The sequence below is a fragment of the Fopius arisanus genome, unplaced genomic scaffold (genome assembly GCF_000806365.1).
Source record: "Fopius arisanus strain USDA-PBARC FA_bdor unplaced genomic scaffold, ASM80636v1 scaffold00043, whole genome shotgun sequence".
Classification (NCBI taxonomy): Eukaryota; Metazoa; Arthropoda; class Insecta; order Hymenoptera; family Braconidae; genus Fopius; species Fopius arisanus.
In genome coordinates this window covers 653,595-677,146 of record NW_011887782.1, presented here as the reverse complement: position 1 = coordinate 677,146, position 23,552 = coordinate 653,595, and the positions used below count along the sequence as shown (strand labels likewise).

Here is a 23,552-nt window from a genome sequence, read left to right as displayed (position 1 = left end):
ATGCTGCAATAATCAAGTGTCATATACCAAGCTTTGTCGCCGAATTCGTGGAGGTTGCCTCTTGGCTCGAAGACGATTCCAGGGAAATTTACCTCACTCCCGATTACGGTACAACAGTACTAAATAATGCGATACATTAGTTCATTCATTATGCATCGCGTATATCGTTCCATTTCCTTAGCGCGAGCACAATGTTGGTAGACTAATATTACACTCACAAAATATATAACAATAGTTTTTTATGAAGTGCGTCTTTGCTTGTATTAAGAAATACACACTCGAAAATTGTCAACAAATAATTACTTTCAGTTATTGGCAAAGACATGGGAGAGGGTGCACGAAGAGAAATATTCAAGAAAAATTACGGAACATTTTACGTAATCTGCAAACGACGCGATCATCACATAAAATCTACGATCTGTTCCGTAAAAATTACTCATTCATCTGACGCCTCCCGGTTAGCTATGAGTCACCGTGAGGGGGGGATTTTTACGGAACGTTCCGTAAAAATTTTTGAACCTCCAATAATTTTTCTGTTCTGGGGCATAATAAGTCTTGAAATTTCATTCGTTTTTAAAATTTCCAGAAAAATTACGTGACTTTTTCGTATTTTTTCGGTGACAGAAACCGAAAATTTACTGAACATTCCAGATTTATTTCCCGAAAACGATTCTCACTGGCGGATTACGTGAAATGTTCTGATTTTTTCTTGAATATGTTTCTCTGCGTGTGATTTGGCGTTTTTCAAGCAACACCTCTCCACTTATATTTAAAGAATCATTCAAAAAAGATAAAACCTGCGTCAAAAAATAATGCACTTGTTTCAAAGATGATGATTATATATTTATAATGAAAATGGCATTTCTTAGACTGAGTCCAGCGGACGGAATCTACTCACAACTTTTCTTTTCTCCAATCTAAAAGATTGTCGCTGCAGCTGAAAAACTCGGAAACTATAAAAATATGATTCCTCAAGCGAAGACTAGCTGAGTGAATTTATTCATTTTTCTTTTCTCAAATCCAAAAGATTTCAGTGTAAAATCGTGAATCATGAATTTTTTTTCTTGAAAATTTTTGAGTATAAAAGGGATGAGTTTTTTCACACAAGTTTAACGCACTTCTCAAAAAACTTTTTTTTCTCTCAGTGTATGAGGGATAATCCATTTATAATTCACCGAACATCTACTCGTACATTCTATCTCATCTATTGTACGTCCCGATTCTTTCTTATTTCATATTCTTCGGAGTATTCTCTTAAAGTTATCTATAGTTAGGGTGATTTATACATTTATACATGGACGCATGAGACAATTATAGGAGTTTTAGATTAGGCGATGCCGAGGAATGATCGGACGAGTATTTTTCACTTTTTCGTTTTCGTCGATAAAAATGTAGTGTTCCAGATCCCGTAACATACTTTATACAATAGTATATTACGCAACAAGTGCGTTATAGGTTGCCGAGATTGCCGTAGCACGAGTGAAAAAACGCTATAATGCACGAATTTCGTATTTTATATGATTGGACCCAGAATTTGTGATTCTACCGAGCGAAGCGAGATTAGAGTCGCGGGTTTCTGGCCATCGATGGCATAAAAATATAAATGTTGTATAAACAAATTTAAATCTTTGTGAACTACAATTCATTTTAAATTGGTACTATTTTCTCACTTATTTTCAAACTATACTCCGGATCTGGAACGTATTTGATAACAATGTCCCAATTTCTGTCGAACCACGTAACGAATTTCATTAGTCTTCCTATACGGGTATTTCATACACTGTTGCAAATTCCTTGATATTTCAGTCAGAAAGTCATCTGAATTTTGAATTATGCCAGTTGGAATTCAATTTCTATTAAAAATCCTCACTACATTACTCATTAATTTTGAAAATTCAAGAAAATTGGGCTTTTCATCTTAAATGATAATTGATTTTTCAATAAAAGCTTGAATTTCCAGATTGATATTAAACATTCAACATGGAATACAAGTCCATTTTTAATAGATTGTCAATGCCTAAGTATTCAAGATATTAACTGAATCGTCAATGAAGAATTCTATGCAAATTTCTATTCTCTTTGTCGTTATTGAAAATTTCTAAGTTTTTTACTTGAAATTTCCAGTGGAATTTTTCAACAGTGTCCCAATTCGCATACCCCCTATTTTGTTTACACTTTTTTATACGGTTTATGGTCCATAAAAAGTTACTCTCAGCTATCATTAGTTTTTAACAGATAGTGAAAAAAAAATCCATGCGTTGAAAATCTACAAACAATGATTAAGTATTAAAGAATATATAATTCACTCTAAAAATAAAAGTTTCAAGAAGGTAAAGATAATAGGTAGCTCATTTCATATTAGTACCAGTATTTTTTCAATAAAATCAAATTACAAAAAAATCAGATTCTCTATTTATCAGATCGTTGTCATTCCGACTTGAATCAGATCTGACAATAGTGACAGTCAATTATTACGCGTAACAATTATCACTTGAAATATACAAAAATAGTTTATAATAAGAAATGTTTTAGGGTACAAATCGTGAAGTTTTTGCCTTCTGACTTCTCCCTACATCTCTGTTATTTCTCAAGATATTTAAACATTTATGGAAAACCAAGTGGGTGGGACGTGAATTGTACTGGCGCAAGATTAGAATTTTATCAACATATAATGCACCTGAAGAGAAGCATATCATGTACAATTGAGGCAAGTGATTTGCTATAATGATACCAGCAGGTCCTTCAACGACAATATAGGACGAAGTAGAGGCAATTAAAAAAATCCCGCCAATGTTATAACAATTTTTAAATATATCGATGAATTTATTAAAGAATTATGTGCGCAATTTCACATAGCCTGAGAGCAGGGTAGCTGAGAAAATTCCAAAGTTGGTGCTCATGCGTAAAGTTGAAAAAATAGGCCGATCATTGCTGTGCCATTTAATCTCACGCATAAGCGGTAACTTCAAAATATTTTGTATGTTGTTCTCCTGCTTCTAGACTATTGAAAATTCATCTGTGGATTAAGAAATGTTCATAACACTGGCTGAATTTTTCATTCACTCTATCTCGCCCAATTATCCTTGAAGCTGTCAAATTTGCATTTGTACTTTGACCCCTGTGATTTTAAAAATTAATTTTTAAATTAATGTGAAGAGATAAGTTAGTCGGGTTATATTCAACTATATGGTCACTCGGTATGCGTCGTATATGCTGAATATTATTAGATCTAACCGCGTTACAGTTTTATTTACACGAATAAATGATATTAAACGGATTTCGTGTTTGAGACGTTGACTGCCGCTGCTCGCGCTGTCCCAGTTCTTCCCTTTCCTCTTTTCATGCACTTCTGTTCGTTAGTGAAAAGCTTCTTTACACTGAGATAAAACAGCCGCAATTGAACGCGTATATTCTTGATTCAAAGTTACAACGAACTTGTTTCTGTGAACAATCACCCTGATTTTTGAATCAATGTTTTCACCAAATTGCCAATACATGCTACTAAACCTTCATTTGTTCTTCGAAAATTCTATGATTTGCAATGGAATAAACACTTGAATCAATCCTGCCGGTACATAAATCACGTATATGCAGGTCTGAAGCGCGTTAGGATAACGAAAGAATATGAAAACTATTTTCAAGTGAGACGAGACTTTCATCAAGAAGTCATTTCGGAATTGAATCAAGGACAAAAAAGATTGAATGACGAATCAATTGTGTTTATACTTGATTGATGCTTTTTTTTCTCAGTGTACACCTAATGATAATTTTAAATCAGGGATTCGATCAGAGTTGGTGATAAATTATTTTAGCAAATCGAGATGATTTCCAGAAATAATATAATTGTCGCCAACTTGACTAGCACCAGCTTTGTTCAGACAAAGAACAAAATTATTTAATTTGAAATTTTCAGCAGAAGAACTTATAATCGAAAATCTTATCAGCCCCAAGTTTTTAGCACAACTTTTCCAAATTGTAGACGACATTTTTTCCGCTTCATTTTCGAAACGAGATAAGTTAGGAATTTAATGACCCGTTGCATAATTACCATACGATTTTGGAATTGTTATATGATGATTGATATTCCCAAAATGTGCCAAAATCCTTTGTAATTTTTTTTCAATTTCTTCTATTTTTAATATCTATGTTTCAGATTTTTCAGATTGAATTTACATGAATGGGCTGAAATTAAAAGATATCGCTATGAAACCTTTAATTCTGAATCTCTTTTATCAAATTCAATATTGGAAAATTCAATTAATATGCAGAATACACAATGCAATAACTATATGAAATCCTGTTAAAAATTTCGAATTGAATTTTATTTGTGACAGCTTCTCATTGTTCTTGGCATCTCTTCAGATTTCATTTCAGTATTTACAGAAATGAAAGAAAATATTGTTAACCTAATAGATCAAATGAAAATCATTCACGTAAAAAACTATTTACAGATAATTAGCTGTAAATAGTTTTTTACGTGAATGACTTTCTCAAGAGTTGTTAATGAGCGAATCCCTGAAAATTTACAATACCCAATGCATTTCATCTTGCATGTATATCCCATATTCTAAGGTGATACTCTCGAAATAACTTTATATTCTTTGAATTTCTAATGCGATTATTCTTTATTTTGCTTGTAATTATTAACCTGTCCTGCATGATTTGATCTAATTTCCGCATGGGTGTTGCATGTAGAAGATCAAGAAAAACGGATCATCAAAAAAAATCAATGCCTTTGAACCTAATTACGGATAATTGGGCTAGGTAGAGAAAATTAAAAAATGCAGCCAATTGTGCAAATATTTTTCAATACACTGATGAATTTATTAAGCAACGATTTTTAAAATTGCCGACAGCCCAGGAGTAGGAGCATGATATTAACTGGGACATCAATAAGCTCTATATTTTTCCTATCTTCTTGACGGGCCGATAATGTGTACAAAAATGTAATAGTTATTAATCTCCCGTTTAACCTTATGTGTCAACAGAACCTTTGAAATTTCTTTTCGCTGTTATCCTGCTCCCAGGCTGTATAAAATTTTGCACATCATTGTCTAATAAATTCATCAATCAATGTATTAAAAAATTGTCACAATATTGGCTGTGTTTTTTTTATTCCCTCCACTATTTTTAGAGCTCAGCATTCTTAAGTTGAATTAGTCTGAAAAAAATAGAGAATGGGGATACTGAACAGGTATCACTCACTGATTGAAATGGAAATTATATGAGCTTGTAATGACGGAAAACTGAGATAGAGGTACTTTTTATATATTATCTACCAACACATGCTTTGAAGAGCTGCAATCTAGTCTAGAAACTTCTGGGTCTATTCAAATGTTGAATACCGTTTTTTATCTCTTGCATATATATGGAATATGGCTAGACCCTGAAGAATATGTGTTGTGCAGATTCTTTCATTTCAAATTATCTAATTTTCATAAATATCAGTGGATCACAAAAAGCTAGTGGAGATTGATTATAACAGATCATCCGTTTTTCTTCATTGAGCTTTTTCTCATTGTAATTTTTCATATGAATTTGAATTAATCTCTGATTTTTGTGGGGGGAAACAGATGGGAAATACTTAGTACTGCCTTCCGGTGAATTGCACATTAGAGATGTTGGACCCGAGGATGGATACAAGACTTATCAATGCAGAACTAAACATAGGCTTACTGGAGAAACTAGATTGTCAGCTACCAAGGGACGACTTGTCATCACCGGTAAGTCAGAATCTCGTTGCTTAATCCGGCAATGGAACTTTTATGGAACAACAACAATTTTTGCACTATAAACAGCAATAATCAGTCTTATCATTTTTTGACATATGTACGTCAATGAAAAATCATAAGAATAATCGAGAAGAGCATCTTTGCAATTTTCAATATTTATTTCAACATCAATGTTCTGATCATGATAGTTGCAAGAATTGTTGAAATACTCATAGCGTTCAGGTACCATGACACGTTCAGAAATATATCGGCTATGATTAAAAAAAGGGCTGTGTTAAGCTCAGCTTTATCTACCTATAAAAAGGGTCACGGTACCTACGCTCTGAATGCCTATAAATGGCACATATCGAAAAAGCAATATTGATTCAAATAGAGATGCCGATATCATATGATTGCATTTAATTGCACTGAGGGAAAGAATTTCATTTCAAGAACAAGTTCATACTATTAATGAGATTGTTCTCAAATTGAGAGAAAGAAGTCTTTTAGCAGTTCCTTTTCCCAAGATCTCGTTAAAATAAATTCATTCTGACGTTTTGTAATCGGGTAGTGTAGGGAACTTCTTCCGATTGCAGACGAAATTCTGTATGATGCTGTGGAACAATTATAATTTTTCGCGGAATTTTCACTCAGCTTTATATTATTTTGACTCGACAAAAGTAAATTGATATAGCAGAAGAATATGTTTTCTCAGTTTTCTCCCTACAACGTTTAGATTTATTCACACGAAATTTCAAGGCAAACTCACCCTCTCATGGCAAACTAGAAATCTCTAAAAATTTAATGAATTCATGATGATGCTAATGATTTTTTGATAATTTTTTACTAATTTATAAATGATCCGCTCAATTAACTGATTAACCACTAGATAACCTGCCGTGAGATACCTCACCGAAATAAATTGATTGCCTAATTCCTACTTTCCTGGGACGATTTGTCATCTCCAATGGAGAGATTCTTCTTTTCATTGTACGATAAACATTTTCATCATCAATTCAAATAAATACAGACTTAATGTTAAGTGTTGTGTCTGCATGGGCTATCTATCAAATGTGAAAGATCGTTTGAGGATGGCGGATCGAGATATTATACTATTCCAGAGAATCTGACAAGTTTACAGAAATAGAATATTTCAGGGCTGCTGGAATGGGGTTTTTCACTGCTGTGGAATTGGCGTGAAGTTGAATGCAAAAAACCCATTCCAACATCTCTGATGATATTTTTTTCGTACTGCTTCTCACGATTTTCCCGAAAACCACTATGGAAAAATATTGTCCGTCCGAAATATACTATTTCATGGTGATTTTCAAGTTTTTGAGTTTGGAAGGCATGTAGTATCAATTTCTAGATGAGATATCGTGAGAAGTAGTACGGAAAAATGATTAAAAATTAATACAGCTTGCCAACTATCATGATGGAGGAAAAGAATACATTTGTCAGACAGTAACGATATAGAATTAAAATGAGATGTCAAATGTTATCGCTGCGAAAGTGCAAATTTTTGATAAATATAATAAATTCCAGATATAGATTTTTTCACAAACCAGTGATGGGCACACCCAAGTCTATTTGGACTTTAAGGCCCAATAAAAAAGTTAATTCCTTGCTAAGTTTTTACTCATTTGGAAATAAATGGAATGTCTTGCAAGTTGCTTACTTGCAGGAGGACCCGAGAAATTTTAAGCAGTAGGATCGCTCAAAACTGTTTCCGGACTGAATGCCTTCGGACTTGAAACAATAAAATTTGTCCATCACTGACACAAAGTATATATGAATTTATCCGGAATACATAATTTGGAATCTGGAAAACACTTGAATATTCCCACGTAACGAAGGAATCATTTTGTTCGAAGACTTTTATCTCTCAATACAAGAACATCAGAAGAGAATATTGTCGTACATAAAGTAAATATTCTTTGTTAGTAGCTTTTTTCTCAGTGCACGGATGATAGTGTACGACGACAATATAAATTTATGTAAAACAATATCTATAAAAAACTTGAATTTGAAGGTATAATAAAAGCTCATTGAAGTTTGAGAATCCATATTGTTTTATCGATCCGTTAAAAAAATATTAGAACTAGTATGTGAATGAGTTTGGATGAATTTTTCATTATTGAGAGTATGATATATTGAAGTACATCTCATGTTGAATGAAAATAATATAGCAACCAAATTCATTGACAATTACCTGAATGCTGGGACAGGGTACCCCTGCGGGCACGCGTCACCGCGCCTGCTTTTTAGAAGAACATTGATTCACCGGTTTTGATGCGCTTGATTGCTCTCGCGATCCCCTTCGAGACTTTGAGACATTGAGACTTTGCTTCCGCACTCTATTTGCCTCGTTTTTCACAATCTGGAATCTTTCACAATTTTCAATTGACAAATGAAAAGGTAAGTTTGAGAGAAATAGAAAAGCAGACTCGTGTACAGAAGGATATCCTGAAGAAATCTTGCAGAAAATAAATAAAGAGCACATTAGTTAGAAATATTGACAATCAGAGGATAATAGGCATAGTCTATGTTGGATCATAATGCTTTTGCTCACTATGTGCTGATACAGGGGTTCCCCGTTCTGCTATGTGAGCAAATACAGGTGAACAATGTTTTAAAAATGGGGACTAGATTAGTGAGGTATTTTCGTCAATGGGAATAAATGCAGAGCCGGTTGGAGCCGCGAGGCCGAAGTTCCCGACAATTGACGACTCAAGAAGTTTTCGCACGACGATGGACGGTTCCGTGACTTTATTATGCCCTGCGCAGGGATTCCCCGCTCCCGTCAGCAAGTAAGTCACCTATGACGACCTTTACTTTACATGCGTCCTTGTTTATATGACAAAGCACACCCATTAATATCTACATTTACCCTCCAAGCTGATGGATGGTAAGCGAAGCCAATCAAAACAAGTGATGACAATTGCTTCAAACAACCACCTAAACCATCACTAAAAATTCGGAAAATTCACAACTTCTCACTCATTCTCCAACATCTCAAAAAATACTTGGTCAAAAAGAAAATTTCGGTAATCAGCACTTACATCTCCTCCAAATGTCCTCTTGGTGACCCATAACTTGTAGGAATTGATTTTAATTGTGTCAGAATCTGGTGGCATTAAATGAAATGTCATTTTTTAGGCTGTAGAGTACATGCACGCAACATTTCCCTCCCGTTCCCTTCTGAAGGTATTATTTTTATAATTGATATCAATCCGTTTTCCAAAGATCATGCATATGGAAGGCCGCCACCATAAAATACCATGTTTAAAACGTTATTTATGAGGTTTCTCATCTTATAATAATTACGAGTGGAAAAAAAGGTAAACCACGACTTTAAGAATGGAAATTAGAATTTTTGATGATTAATTTTTTTCTCTCAAATTTTGATGTTGATCTTGTATTTTACACTTTCAAACTCATGAATTACGAGTTTCAATTTCGTGAATTATTATTTCAAAAAACATAAATGTAGCGTAGTACAATTTTGGAACTCATAAATGACAAGTTTTAAGTTGTAAAATACGAGATTCCTCATTTGCACTTTTGTTTCCGTAATTTATGGTTTTTGAAATCATAATTTACGCGGTGGGAACACGTAATTGACGAGTGTCAAACCGTAAAATACCAGTTCAAAATAATAATTTATATTGTATATTTAATAATTTAACATATATTATATATATTAATAATATAATAATTTATATAATATATAATTTAACAATCGTAATTTATGTTCTTAAGGATGTACTTCACCCATAATTAGTCAAAATTTACGTTTTTTCAATTTTTCGGTAAATTATTGATATGGGATTGATGTGAAAAAAAATATTCCGTCTTGCGTTTTGTCATTATTTAATGGCTCATGAAGTTTTAAAACTGCAACAAATTTGCGATGCAATCATTTTGATGCATTTTCTCTACAGTTTGATGATTCAGTGTGAAAGGTTAGAAAAAACGCAGAAAAATCTTCGCACCACCTTGAAACTTCGTCAGTCAATAAATAATGACAAAACGCAAAAACGTTAATGTTGACTTGATATGGGTGTAGGATGGCCTTAAACTTGTAATTACATGGAGAATAATATTTACTAAAAATTACGGAACTTTCAGTTCGCTTACCGATTACGGAATCGACTTAAAAAATTTAAGTGAGGGTATCGTAATTTTTCACAGATAATTCAGATAAAAATTACGAAACGCTGTAGAATAATTCCGGAACTTCAGAGAAAAATTACGTGACAGTTCCGTAAAATTTCCTACAATCACATTTCACTCTGGAATTATGAAAAAGGCACGTAATTATGATTAAATATTTCTCTCTGTGCAGAGATCAGAAACCTCGTGAATTCCGTTTTACAGTTTAGCGTGCAGTAACTGGCTGATTACGTGTAGCTGGCCGCTTTCTGCACTCTGAAATAATATAAAACGAGACCGAACGCGCGCTCCACGCGCCGTTTGATTCCGTGGTGTTGATGATGACGTAGCCAATTGACCAATGAGAAATAGGGTTACGAGTGAAAAATCTTACGCATGAAGTTAGCCAATCTTACTCTCGCCCAACTTAATTTTGGTGTATCACCTTTTATAGATAGGATACGATAACGTACGCCAATCGGGCGTTATAGTAATTCATGCTACAAGGGCTGAAAAGTATTTTACTGCCTACATGCGCCGAAAGTGAGCATTCTAACCTCACTTCGTTCGGTTAGAAACGTCACTTTCGCTGCATATCGACAGAAAAATCGTATGCAACCCTCGGGAGGAAAAGTAGACAAGCATTTCCCACGTGCATACCACCCTCGCCTTCGGCTCGGGCAATATACTATATTCCGCTCGGCCTGCCCTAACCTCGTACTTTTATTGGCCAAGGGAATTAAGTAAAGAGCACCGCGATAAGCGCCCACTTACATTCCTACAGCAATAAAACTACCAGGTTAGGGCGGGTCGAGTCACATAAAAAACAAAATTAACCCCGTCGAATCGTAATATACTTTGTGTAATAGTACTTTGTGGCTGGCGTTTTCTGCGTGTATGATCTTTGTGAGGTAAACGTAACCTATTACGACTTTGGACCTCCCAAATTACGAGTTTGAAAACATAAATTGCGGGAAGAGAAGCGTAAATCATGAAGTCGAATCTCGTATTTTACAACCTAAAACGTGTAACTTACGAGGTCCAAACGCGTAATTTTATAGGACGGGATTCTTAATTTACGAGGTCAAAATCGTAATGTACAAGATTGACTTTGTAATTCACATTTTCAAAGTTAATCAAAGGGGTCGTTTAATGTGATTGACAGGACGAAAAAACCCAACTCGATGAATTCTCGAGTCAGCTTGATTGTTTTTTTTTCCCTACCTTACCGCCTTTTTTGCCTCTCTTTCTTGGCCAATTGACCCTTTCCCACTTTATCTATGCCTGCGGCTGTGGATCCTACACTGTGCCGTATTCGCTCTCCTACAGAACATAGGAGTGACATGGGAAACCACAGGAAAAGCCATGTCGGTACAGGCGGTTACTCTATTGACAACCTCTCGCTCAGCGGTGCTTGTTGAAAAATTCGATTCAACAGGAAACCGAGCCTACAACTTTCAGAACACGATGATTGTGCTATTAGTTGGTCACCGAAAAATTCATTGCAGGACTTGTATGTACTGATTACCAAAATTTCAAATGATATAATTTTTAATGTAATGAAGCGCTCCCCAAAAATCGTCCGATGAATTCTTCTGGGTCTTTCTCGTGCAGAATGACCACTGGAGTAATTACCAAATCACAATGATTCCATTTTATTTCTCAAATCTTTTAAAAATTTCCAACTTCAGAGCCTATTGCCAGCGTAAAGCCAAAATTTACAATGACGGAGAACTCACGCACGTATACAGTGCGATCCGCTGAATCGCTGACTCTGTCTTGTCCGGCACAGGCGTTTCCCGTTCCAGCTTTCAGGTAAATCGTCATCCAATCAATTCAGCCCAATAAATTCGTCTTATGGCCCTATAAGTTCCATCAATTTTTCACCATTAGTTTTTTTTACTTCTTTTATTCAACTGAATTATTTCGTGTAGAGCCCGTCGCCAGTGCAAGACCGAAATTTCCGATGACAGACACCTCTCGAACTTACACAATCCGTCATAGTAGGACCCAGACCCTCTTTTGTCCAGCGCAGGCGTATCCCATTCCAGCTTTCAGGTATAGATAGTGATTGATATTTTTCATTGACTATGATCGTAGAGGGTACAAAATTCACCTGATTCAAGTATAATTCATCAAATAGAAAAAGGTCATCACAATTATCGTCGCGGGCGCAGTTGATTACCGGACAAACTATCACTTCAACTAAACTATTAAATCAACAGTTTATCACTCAAAATATTGCCTCACATGGACAATTCCTAACAAAACCTTTTATTACAAGTGATTTGGACCACAGATCGATAATATAGTAATTAATATAGTGGAATTCAAGGAGAGAGGTTTATTATTATTTCATTATTTTCGATTACCTATTTCTCAATTGGCGTTTATTTCGTTTGGTTTCCCTTCTTCGTTTCAAACTGTGTCATTAATTGTTCTGTTCAATACGTGAAATTTAAAGTTGTGATTAATGAGGCCCTTTCTATTTAGAGATTGATATTATCGGAGGGGAAATCTCACTTTACACGATGGAATTATTATTATTATTTCGGATTACCATTTCGGTTTTTGTTGAGTTATGGTTTGTTATAACGATCAGGGTAATTGTCCTGTGATCAATAGTGGTATAATGAAAAAGATTTGCAAATGTTAAGTCAAAGCTTACAATTTCGGGAAGAATTAATACATGGGCGACTGACTTTTTTCGGCCTGACTCAGGCATTTCCTTCAACCGTTCAAAATATTAAAATCTTTTTGTCAATCCATCGACATTTTTTATTGATGAACAATTGCAGACACTTTTCTGTCGTGTGCGAGCACTTCCTATTCCAGCATTCAGGTATATTGATGAAAGAGTAGTTATTTGATTGATTAAACAAGAATCTAGTGACAAGGATTGAAGGTATAACTCCATTCGGCTCACATCATTCTCGATTGCTTCACTTTTTTTTTCAATTTTGACTGATTTATAACCATTTTTTTCAACACACTTCCCCACTTGAATTGAGACATGTCATTATAGAGCCTGTTGCCGGTGCCCCACCAAAATTTCCAACACTTGCTGATTCACAAGCTTTCAGAGTGTCTCTCTGTGGAACAATGACTTTTCTATGCCCAGCTCAAGGTTTCCCAGCCCCCTCATACAGGTAGGGGTCCTCATCAAAATTCCTAATCATTGTATAAGTAGAACTGCCCAAGGCGTCTAACCAATTTCACTGGGAAAAAAAGTTTTTTGAGAAGTGTGTCTTTACTTGCATATAGTCCATTCCATATATAAGGGCCAGTAACGCCGCCGATAGGGGAGGAAGATATCATGGAAATAGCCGTACCCCCACTAAAAGTTTCTGTGATTTTTTTATTATTATTGCTTTTTGTTTTTGAATCAAAGCAGTGTGTTCGTGAGAACTTTCAATTTCGAGTTCTTCGTGTGAAAATGATGGAACATGATTAGAAGCTTCGGGAAAACATAAACGCACAATATGAGGAATAAATGAAGTTGATTATTCAATTGAGTTTGGTTTTTAGTTTTGTACTCTCGAGCTCTTATATGAGTGTGGAATAAAAACTCTGACAAGCATGCGGCGGGGATAGTTCTACTTCGCTTCCCTCACCTTATATGAAGTCACCTATGCAAAAAAAAAAACAACACCACGTGTTGTACTGAAAGAAGGGAGTGGGTACTTACCAGAAAGGCAAGGAATTTTTCGAGAAGCACATACGTCTACTGGTATGAAGAAACCTATCCCCCGAAAATTAACAAAATTCAAATATTTTATAATTTAATTTATCTTATAATCAATCTACCTGCGTGAATTCACTCATTAGTTTGCTTTTCTAAAAACTATTTGCCGTGGCTGAAAAAGTCGCCTTCTTATTATGAAGTATAAACCTTTTGAATAAATTTAGCTTCTCTCAGTGCAAAATATCGTTGTCTTGAAAAAAGAATTTAATATGAGTTTCTTGATACAAGTAAAGACGCGCTTGTCAAAAAACTTGGATGCTATCAGTATATGACTTTATAGCAATCAGGCCTGCGTGATGCTGGAGCGTGATGATTTCTGGGCAATAGTTACCAAAAATCGTCATGTTCCTCCGTCATTACTGACCACTGCTTTCCAGGGGACCCTGGCCTTTCGTTCATTACCTATTTTCGAATTAATGAATTCTTGTGAAGTGCCTGGAATTATTTTCACATAGAACCCGTGTCGAGCTCTAAACCAAAATTTCCTTCGATTAATGACATCGGGGTGAGGACTGTGGAAAGAAGTAGTTTTGAACTGCTGTGTTCTGCTCAGGCGTACCCTGTCGCTGTATTTAGGTAGGCGTTAGATTTATTTGAAAAGAGTAAAATTATTGCCTCTTCCGACATCTTGGATTTGTGATGTTGATTTAGAACCAGTTGGTTTCACTAAACCAAAGTTTTCTACAATTGATAAGAGCAGAATGTTTGAAATGAGCAAAGGACGTGGTGTGACGCTTCATTGCCCGGCACAGGCACATCCTGTCCCAGTCTTTAAGTGAGTAAAATAAATGAAGCTATTCTCTATAAATCAGAACCAGTCTCGAGCACAAAACCTAAAATGACCTCATTGGACGTCAAATCAACAAATCCGACTGTTATGCCGGGTTCCATGCTGACTTTATTGTGCCCAGTACAGGGATATCCCGTGCCAACATTCAGGTAATGATATGCGGTTATTGTCTCAGGATTTATGATGATTAAAAGTGTGACTTCACGTAGAGCCCATGGCGAGTACCAAGCCAAAATTCTCAGGTGTCTCTGTCAGGACCCTAGAGGCAATTGTATGCGTCGAAGAGGTTGCCACCCTTGGCTGCCCAGCTCAGGGATACCCGGTGCCGGCATTTAGGTAACAAAATATTTCATTTGGTCACACCTTTTCCTTCATTTTCTCTCTCAGAGCCTGTGACCAGTGCCAAGCCAAAATTTCTCAATGCTGATATTAAAGTACTAACACCGACATTGTCAGGGAGTTCAGTGGCTTTTACTTGTCCTGCCCAAGGATTTCCCGTCCCCTTTACACGGTTAGTCATTGTAGATAGCTATTTCGATTTTTTTTTAACCAACGAACATACTTTGGCATATCTGTTCCACTTCATTATTTGGAATCAAGCGCTATAAAGAGTTAAAGGTGGAAGGTGTGCGTCATCAGAAGGTGATGTAAGTAAAAAAGAAAATAGCACAATCAAAGTACGAGATTAGAGCGGGCGGAGTGACACAGAAATCATTTTCCGTCTATGGCCTCGAGACAAAATATTAGGATTATCGTACTGAGTATCAGGGGAAGGGACATTACGGAAATTTTCATTCGTCTTGATTGGACTCCTCAGAGCCTTCCCATTTCGCATTTGTTAATTTTTTCTAGAGCTGTTCCGATGTGAATTCAATTGGAATTCTGGTGTATGTCCGATAGATGAATTTCGCGCAAATATCGTGAAATTGGGTGACTTGGCACTAAAGCTTCTAGATTGAAAGTATGATGTGTGTTCTGAAGGAACATTCATTCTCAACTCAACTTGGAGGTTTGCCGTAATACACGGGGGAATTGCTGCTTCATGTAGCAAATTTTAGATTACTATTTTGTGGGAGTTATAAAGCACCTCGTGTTTGTATTATACAATCATGAGGATATTAATTTTCGATCGTCTTTTTTTTGTGCATTTATCTTTACCTTTTATCATTTTTCTTTTATATTAACAATATTTTAAGCATTTGCAAATAAAAAGGTCGTATAGATAGTTTTTTTGTATTTTATTAAATTATCGTCGCAAGGGATTCTCATGAACACTAACGAATTTTGGACAACATTTGAGTAAAATACGAAAAAAGTTTTTATACGACTTTTTCGTACAACACGCGATTTGAATACATTCGTTCCACCACTCACGCTCCAAAATCATTTTCTTTTTCGTATAGAACCTGTTGGTTTGAAGCCACCGTCATTCTCTAATGACGACGAGTCACGTACGTTTTCAAGACGAAAAAATTCCCACTTTTCATTGATGTGTCCGGCTCAGGGTAGTCCAGCGCCAACCACAAGGTAATTGTGCTGATAACATTTTTGTAGGAATTATGTGTTTGCTCGTTGAGATCCTTTTCAAAGAAATAAACTCAATGGACGAGGATGTTAATAAATTCACCATTCGGTTCGGTTATTCCAATGCGATGACTTTTTCCAGAATAAGGAATCATGTGAGCTTCTGTAATGTTCTGGCCGTTTTTAACAGAATCAATAGGTTTCAGGTCGCGATTATTTCGATAATATTTTCTTGAAAAGGCAGGATTACTCATTTTCTCTGATGTGTCCTGCTCAGGGTAGTCCTAAACCAGCAATCCGGTACTTGCGTTAAAAAGAAAGATAGATCCAAAACTTTAGATCTCTGAAAAAAATACCTGAAAAATACGTATTTGGGTGTTTTCATTATCGTGTTTGTCATCTTATTTTCATCGTCAACGTCCTGGAAATTCTTCACCAGAGCCTGTTGGATTGAAGGCACCAAAGTTTTCCAGTGACGACGGATTGAGTTCATGGACGAAGCGAAATGACTCACCACTAACCCTCGAATGTAATGCGCAAGGCAGCCCACCTCCAATTGCGAGGTAATTGTTCCAAAAAAAAAATACTATAAAGATTTGATTTTAATCCCTTAGCACGGGTCTTATATCATTTTTCCGTCACAATAACGTTGAGCGTATGTGAAACACGCCCTAAAATTGTAGATATTCCAATGAGACTTTTCTAAGAAAGTCATTAAACTCTTCAAAATTACTCCAATGAAAATCGATCTTGTTTATCTGTCACGATAGGGAAGCAAAAATATTTTCTTCAACTGCGCCTGAAATCTTACATATTATAATAAGTAAAATAAAAAACAGACAAGCGTTGATATGCGGTGATAATTTTTATCACTTGTGTCTTAGTGCTGACGGGCGGAAATTATACTTAAATGTTTAGAAAATTCCCGAATCACTATTTAAAGAATTCATAAAGAAATGTTCGAGAATATTCTGTATTAATGAAAAAGGAATTAATGCGGACTGATTTGTCTAATTATATCGAAAAAATAAAAATATGCATATATAAATATTTTCAAATATTTGGAAATATTTTTTCCGTGTGTGTGAATGTATATATTTTTTAAAATACCATTTACAGTTCAATTTTTGGGGTTCATAATAATTTTTCAATTTGATTTCCTTTAAGTAAGGATATTCCACTTGAATTTTGCCTTGCTATTGCCATTGTGACAATCAAATGATTTTTCTCAGCATTTCTGATAATTTTAGTCCATGAGCACTAATACAGGTGGTCAACGTTCAATTTGATTGGCCTTATAAAGGTTCACCTACCTAATTCCTTGGAACGGAAAACTGTCTTTCGTGTATAGCAAACAGTCGACATTTTCTGTTCTGGCAAGCTGTTTTAAGCTATCCAAATTGACCTTGATGAGTTCAGGATAATACGAGGTCAGCCATACAATCATAGTTACTGTCTAGTAGATGATGGGAACAATTTAAATAAGTGAAAAAACAAGCTGTACTAGCCATCAATTGGGCATTATACGAGCTTTCACTACGTACTTCTAATATCTTTATTTATTGGAAATGATAAAGAACTCTGTCAATTATTCTTCAAATTCTACGTCAGTTTCAACTCATGACTTTTTTTTTATATAGACCCTGTTGGTGCGAAGCCACCATCGTTCTCCAATGATGATAAATCATCAACCTTCTTCAGGAGACAGGGTTCACACTTTTCTTTGATGTGTCCTGCTCAGGGTTTTCCCGCTCCAACAACCAGGTAATTTTCTCCATTGTAAACAGGAGATTTTCCCATGTTAAACGGTTCATACTGATTGTGAAATCAATTCGCCTTGGAGATTAATGAAAATTGCTACATTGTTTCCGAAAATTCAGGGTTCCGATTTATCAAAATATTTTGAGTTGAAAAGACTTCTAGGTCGTTTCAAGTCCGATCAAGAGGTGAATCAATCAATAATTACATTCTATTTATCACGTAATAACTGATTGAAAGTGGACAAACACTTGCTCCATTATTTCTAACATCAAGTAGGTTGTAATCACTCTGATCAGTTTGAGGTTTAATTAACCTGATTCAAATTTGAATAAAACACCCTGGAATTCACCGTAGCAGATTGTAATTTGGCGATTCAGATCTTAATTTCAGTAAGGCATCTGAATGTTCTAAGTGTCGGAAAGATTGAAGACAGAATTCTTTACGATGTACCTATATCACGAGTCAAACATTTCACATAATTCTAGTTATATTTGGAGACGTCAGATTTTCAAAGTCAAATTCGTGAAAAAAACCGGTTACTATGAATGGCGACCGTCAAGGGAAAAACGCGCTCACGTAAAAAAGTGAATGGTAGAGATTACTAGAAAATGGTGGATTTTACCATAAGAATATGACAAATGATTTTATCTCACTTGGCTGGTCCTAACCTTGTACTTTTATTGTCCTAGGCCCTGGGGGCTAGGGGGGTAAGTGAGAACGCAGGCAATAAGTGACCACTTACCTATAAAAACCAACCACAGTACTCGGTAGGTCGGGCCTTGTAACATAAAATAACATATGCAGCGATTTACACGGAGAGAAATATTCAGGAATAATTACAATCGAAATATCAATCCCAAAAAGGGGCCGAACACCGCCATGTTTCCGTGGTAGCCCTGATGGGTAACGCAAAGAGTGGTATATAAAAATTCGCTTAACATTTAAACTAATTGTTTTGGAAAAAAGTAGATACGTGATCAGGAAAACAAAATTCTTAACTTTCGATATAGGAGATATACGATAATTTGTCTTCTGTCCTAGATTATTAACCTATAAGATTATACTGTCAAAAAATTGCTCCTGAAATTTTATGGGAACACTTTAGAATGTTTAAGCACAATACATTCATATGAAATTTCTTGGTTATTATTACAGATAAATCAATCAGATTGAACTTTTCAGGCATTACAAATTTTGAAAAATCTTGTCTTGGAGTAAATTTAGATAGATGACGCATATATATATATGCGCTACATATGTGCCAATAAAATAAAATTTTGTGTACAGTACAGTAGATGGACGCCAATGACAGATGAAGTATGAGTGAAAATGAGTATAAGTCGTCACCAATGAATGAATAGTGAAGAATGACTGTGACAGATTTTAGGCTTCAACTTTCGAGTTTCGATTTAATTCGATATAAATGCCCATCTCTTTTTTACATAGAATGCCGATAAAATCAGAGCGATGGACCTGTTCTAGACATTCACCGTTTGCAAGGAACCTTGAGGGAAATGCCAGATAATTTTGAAGTTCGTGTGGTATTCGAGGGATTATTTTTCCAACCCAAATGTCGGCTAATAGAATTGTACCATGAGATGAACCTCACAGTTAAGAAATAGAATTTTATATCTGTTACTTTGTTGTGGGGCTAAAATGATGGGACAATGTTTTGTTTTTTACGTATCTCTGCTTTCATGATAAGAACTATCAGAGGGAATCCTCAAAAAATCATCAGTGTAATACCATGTAGATTGCACTACGTGACGTCGAATGGTGCAATTCTATTGGTCAATATTTGGGCCGGAAAAATAATCTTGTTGATTATACCCAAGTCGATGACACCCTGTAATTTAGAAATTAATATTTTACGCACGAAGTGCGTAATGGATTTTTTGGTTCGTGGGAAGTTGTAAAACGAGTCGAAGGCGAGAAGGAATGTCAATTCGAAGAAGAGACAAGTATCTCTATTAAAATTCTAGGAAGATGTTGTGATTTTCACTAAACTGATGGAGTCTTTGACTATATCAGTGTAACATTTATTTCGTAGTTGATAAGCTAGGTGGTCATTAAGCGTTAGAAAATTTTAATGTTAGTGTACACAAATGAGGATTGATAAGTTAATGAATAATACCACTGAAGAGGAAGAGAATACAAGTACTCACGGCAATTGCCGACGATCACAATGAACTCGGCGTCGCGAGCCAATTCTCCATTGCAATTTGCAGTGACTGCAACCTCCTTCCCTACTCGAGCTCCGGATACTAGGCTAATTGAGGTCACAAAGTGCGGTGAATCCGGTTGGGAACTTCACATTTACAAACGCTATTGCACGAAGAGAAATATTCAAGAAAAATGCTGAGACATTTCACGTAATCCGTAGGCCAGAATGATTTTAGATGAATTTCTATAAAAATAGAAGGGAAAAATCTGAAAAGTTGAGTACATTTTCTAAAAACTGTCAGATCTATCGGGGATTTCACGAATTAAATTTTCTCCCATACGCATACCCTTTCGGCTTTTAACATTTTCTTTTTTTTGTCAATGTCACCTATCAATTACGCCGAGGGCGGAAGGGAAAACCGCATGGGGAAAAAACCTTGACCAGGTACACGCCTTTCGAGACTATGAAACCGTGCAAAATAGAGCGTTTGAAAAACCATTTCCTTCACTCTCGATCGGGAATCGAACCCTAGTCTTCCGCGTGCTAACCCAGCGCTCTAACCACATGGTCACCGCCATCGGTGATTTCACCAATGATTATGTTCATGAATTTTTATCTAACATTTGGTAAATGTTACGTGTTTTTTGGGTAATTCTGATCAGACGTTTCTTTCTGTCTTCAAGCTCCATTCTGTTGATACACCATAAAGAGTCGGTTCCGCGAAGGAAGACTTTGGAACGTCGATCAAGTATTTACATGATTGATCGTCATTAAATCTTTTGTTTTCCTAATTCAAGTCTGAAATGTGTATCCATACACTTGAATATAGGTTTTGCATTCTTTTGTTATCCTAGCGCGATTCAAACTCGTATCTACAACCTCTTCATCATTATTACAAGATAATACCTGCTATACTAAGGGAGCAAGCCAGTGCTGAATGACCAGATATTTCCCGTGACACTCTTGAAGATGAATAACCTTTCTGAATACGTGATTTAGCAGTCGGTGCTACGATATTCAAGAATAGTTATGTTAGTACCGTATCCTAAATAATAAAACCTTTTCTCTCGTATGCGATCTCTTAACCCCCTGTAACGCATCTGCCGAAGGGAAAGAGAAACCTCATTTCTGAGGAAAAAAGTCTGCCCTGGTACAGTCGTCCATTTTGACCCTACCGTCGGTTCTTAAATAATGAATTTATTCATTATTTGCCCCACCATGGCACACACCATACCCGGAATTGACATACAAATTGTTGTGCCACCACATGTTGCTTATTGATTCCTATAGAATCTGATAATTTGCTCTTCCCGTTCCCAAGAAATGTCTCAAAACGCACTGTCAACGTCAGTATCGTGACTTTCTGAACATGTGCTCCAGATGCCATATTGATCGACACAGATACTTCAAAATTAGTACACTTAGAGAGTACATCAATATCTTTCCACCAGATTCTATCCATTATCGTAGACAGATCTCGTCCGACTGAGGCTTCACAAGTGCATTTGAATGGCCACGGCACTGACATAGATATCACTATTTCTGTAGAATCATCCAAATATATCTTGACCGACCCAATTTTTTCTCTGCGTGTACAAGAATTAGGGACTCATGAGGGCTAGGATATGACGATTTGCACCGCTATGGGGGACCCTTTTCCTAGTCATTTTGACAATCACCTAACATAGCTATCTCAAATACAGTTGTAATTTCATTAAATTAGAACCAGTTGGAAGTAAAGCACCAGCGTTTTCCGGAGATGATAAAATAATATTGTTAAATCGGAGAAGAAACGAGGACATTGATATAATCTGCAATGCACAGGGCCACCCAGTTCCAATAACGAGGTATGAGGAGTAAAATTTTTGATGAAGTAAAATTGATGATTATTTAAAGCTTGAGGGGGATCCAGCGTTAGCTTTCGTTGTTCGTCATTGCTTTGAAAGGATATTGCTCGCACAACATAGATGGTACAAGAAAAAACTTGATTTCAAAATAGATATGAGTGATTTCATAGCATTTATATCCTTAAAAATATTAATGCAACCTATTGGAGTACAGGGTGTATCAATTGACGAAAGTTAATTATAAATTATTGAAACTTATTCCATTAAGAATGTTTTATATTATATATATTTTCAAGGAGACAGATTGCCAAATCTAAAATATATATTGCCGACATGAGTGTATTAACATTTTCAATTCGGAAGTTACATAAACCCAAATCGAATTTATAATTTTTTCTTGCAATATCATTGTGATTGTGATTGAGATGGTTTCGCATTTAGTGAATTAGAAGGGAGAGTTTAGATAGTGAGCCTTGGATAGTCAAATCGGAAAGACCCTCCAATTGCGGAACAAAAAACAGAACAATCTCAATGTTTATATTAAAAACTGTAAATACACTCATCGGTATTCAGTGGAAGACTATTTTTATTCATTCATTTTCTATTAATTTTATTGGGAAAAAATTACAAATGGTTGTATGTTTACCATTATTTTATAATTAATGTGCTACGTAAATGGAGACGTTTCCGTTTCAAAAATCGTTAATGAATTTCTGTACCCAGTTGAATAGCTGCTTTCTTGAATATTAAACTGTAAGAAGTTAAGATAGCGGGACTATCAAAGTACTAAGACTCCTGTCATTAACCTTTCATTTTCATTCACTTAAAGGTATCCGACGTAACTTGAGAATAGTCGTTATAAAATATTATATTATGATAGAGGTGAGAAAAAATAGTTTTTGACGAGTGAAGGTTTCGCCTGCATTGAAAAACATGAAGAAAGATGAAACATGTAAAATTATAACTAGCATAGTTTTTTTGCCAGAATTATATCTAGAATATATATATAATTTATATTTTGAATATATATCTTCAATGTAAGCGGTGAGATATATCTACGCAGATAAATGCCGAATATATTCGACATACATCCGGGTATACATTCGATCGATTCGGTGGGACAAAAAGGAAAATAGTCCAAAGATTTTCGCATAGACTCATATCAACCTGCACATTCAAAAGAACCCGTGAAAAATAGGCCTAATGAATGTGTATTTATCCACTTAAATAATTGCTAAAATTACGGTTTGTTATATCACAATCAATAAATTGGCACACAGAACCAGTTGGTAGCAAGGCGCCCACATTCCTCGGCGATGTCAGACAATTCTTTTACCTCCGTAAGGAAGGCGCAGAGATTGGAATAATCTGCAGTACACAAGGGCATCCGGTTCCCAGAATCAGGTACAATAAATTCCCAATAATTGTATCTGTAATTTTATCTGGTGGCTTAGTTAGAACCTGTTGGGAGAAAAACACCTGCAGTTACGGAAATACTGAAAGACCGTTGGATGAACTAAACTACTCATATACCATTTCAAGCTTCCCTTGTACAAATGTTACTATTGGTGACACACTTATTCCAACAGTCACTTGATTTATACAAATCAATTTATGTTGATAGAAGTAATCAAGATCAACCCAGATAGTGATTTCCATTCGTTTCATTATTTATTACTGGATATCCGTAGATATAGTAGAAAAATAATGGCTCAAGGTTGGCCACAATTGTTTTCGATGAACCACCACTAAATTTCAGCAATAATGCTTATTAAAAAATGAGTTATTAACTTTTCTTTCATTATTTTTATGATGGGTAGCTCAATCGTCAACCTCTAATGGGATTATCGATTAA

The 23,552-nt window shown here is 35.6% G+C and overlaps 1 protein-coding gene across 2 annotated transcripts in view; it reads left to right on the top strand.

Annotated features, from left to right (window-relative positions):
* Positions 1–23,552, top strand: part of LOC105267013 (Down syndrome cell adhesion molecule-like protein Dscam2) — a 74,859-nt gene that overhangs the window by 21,460 nt on the left and 29,847 nt on the right. For both annotated transcript variants that reach the window (XM_011305580.1, XM_011305579.1), the window contains exons 6-7: positions 5,574–5,723; positions 11,801–11,924. In XM_011305580.1, the coding sequence (XP_011303882.1) occupies positions 5,574–5,723; positions 11,801–11,924 (274 nt within the window). The remainder of the gene's footprint in view (positions 1–5,573; positions 5,724–11,800; positions 11,925–23,552) is intronic.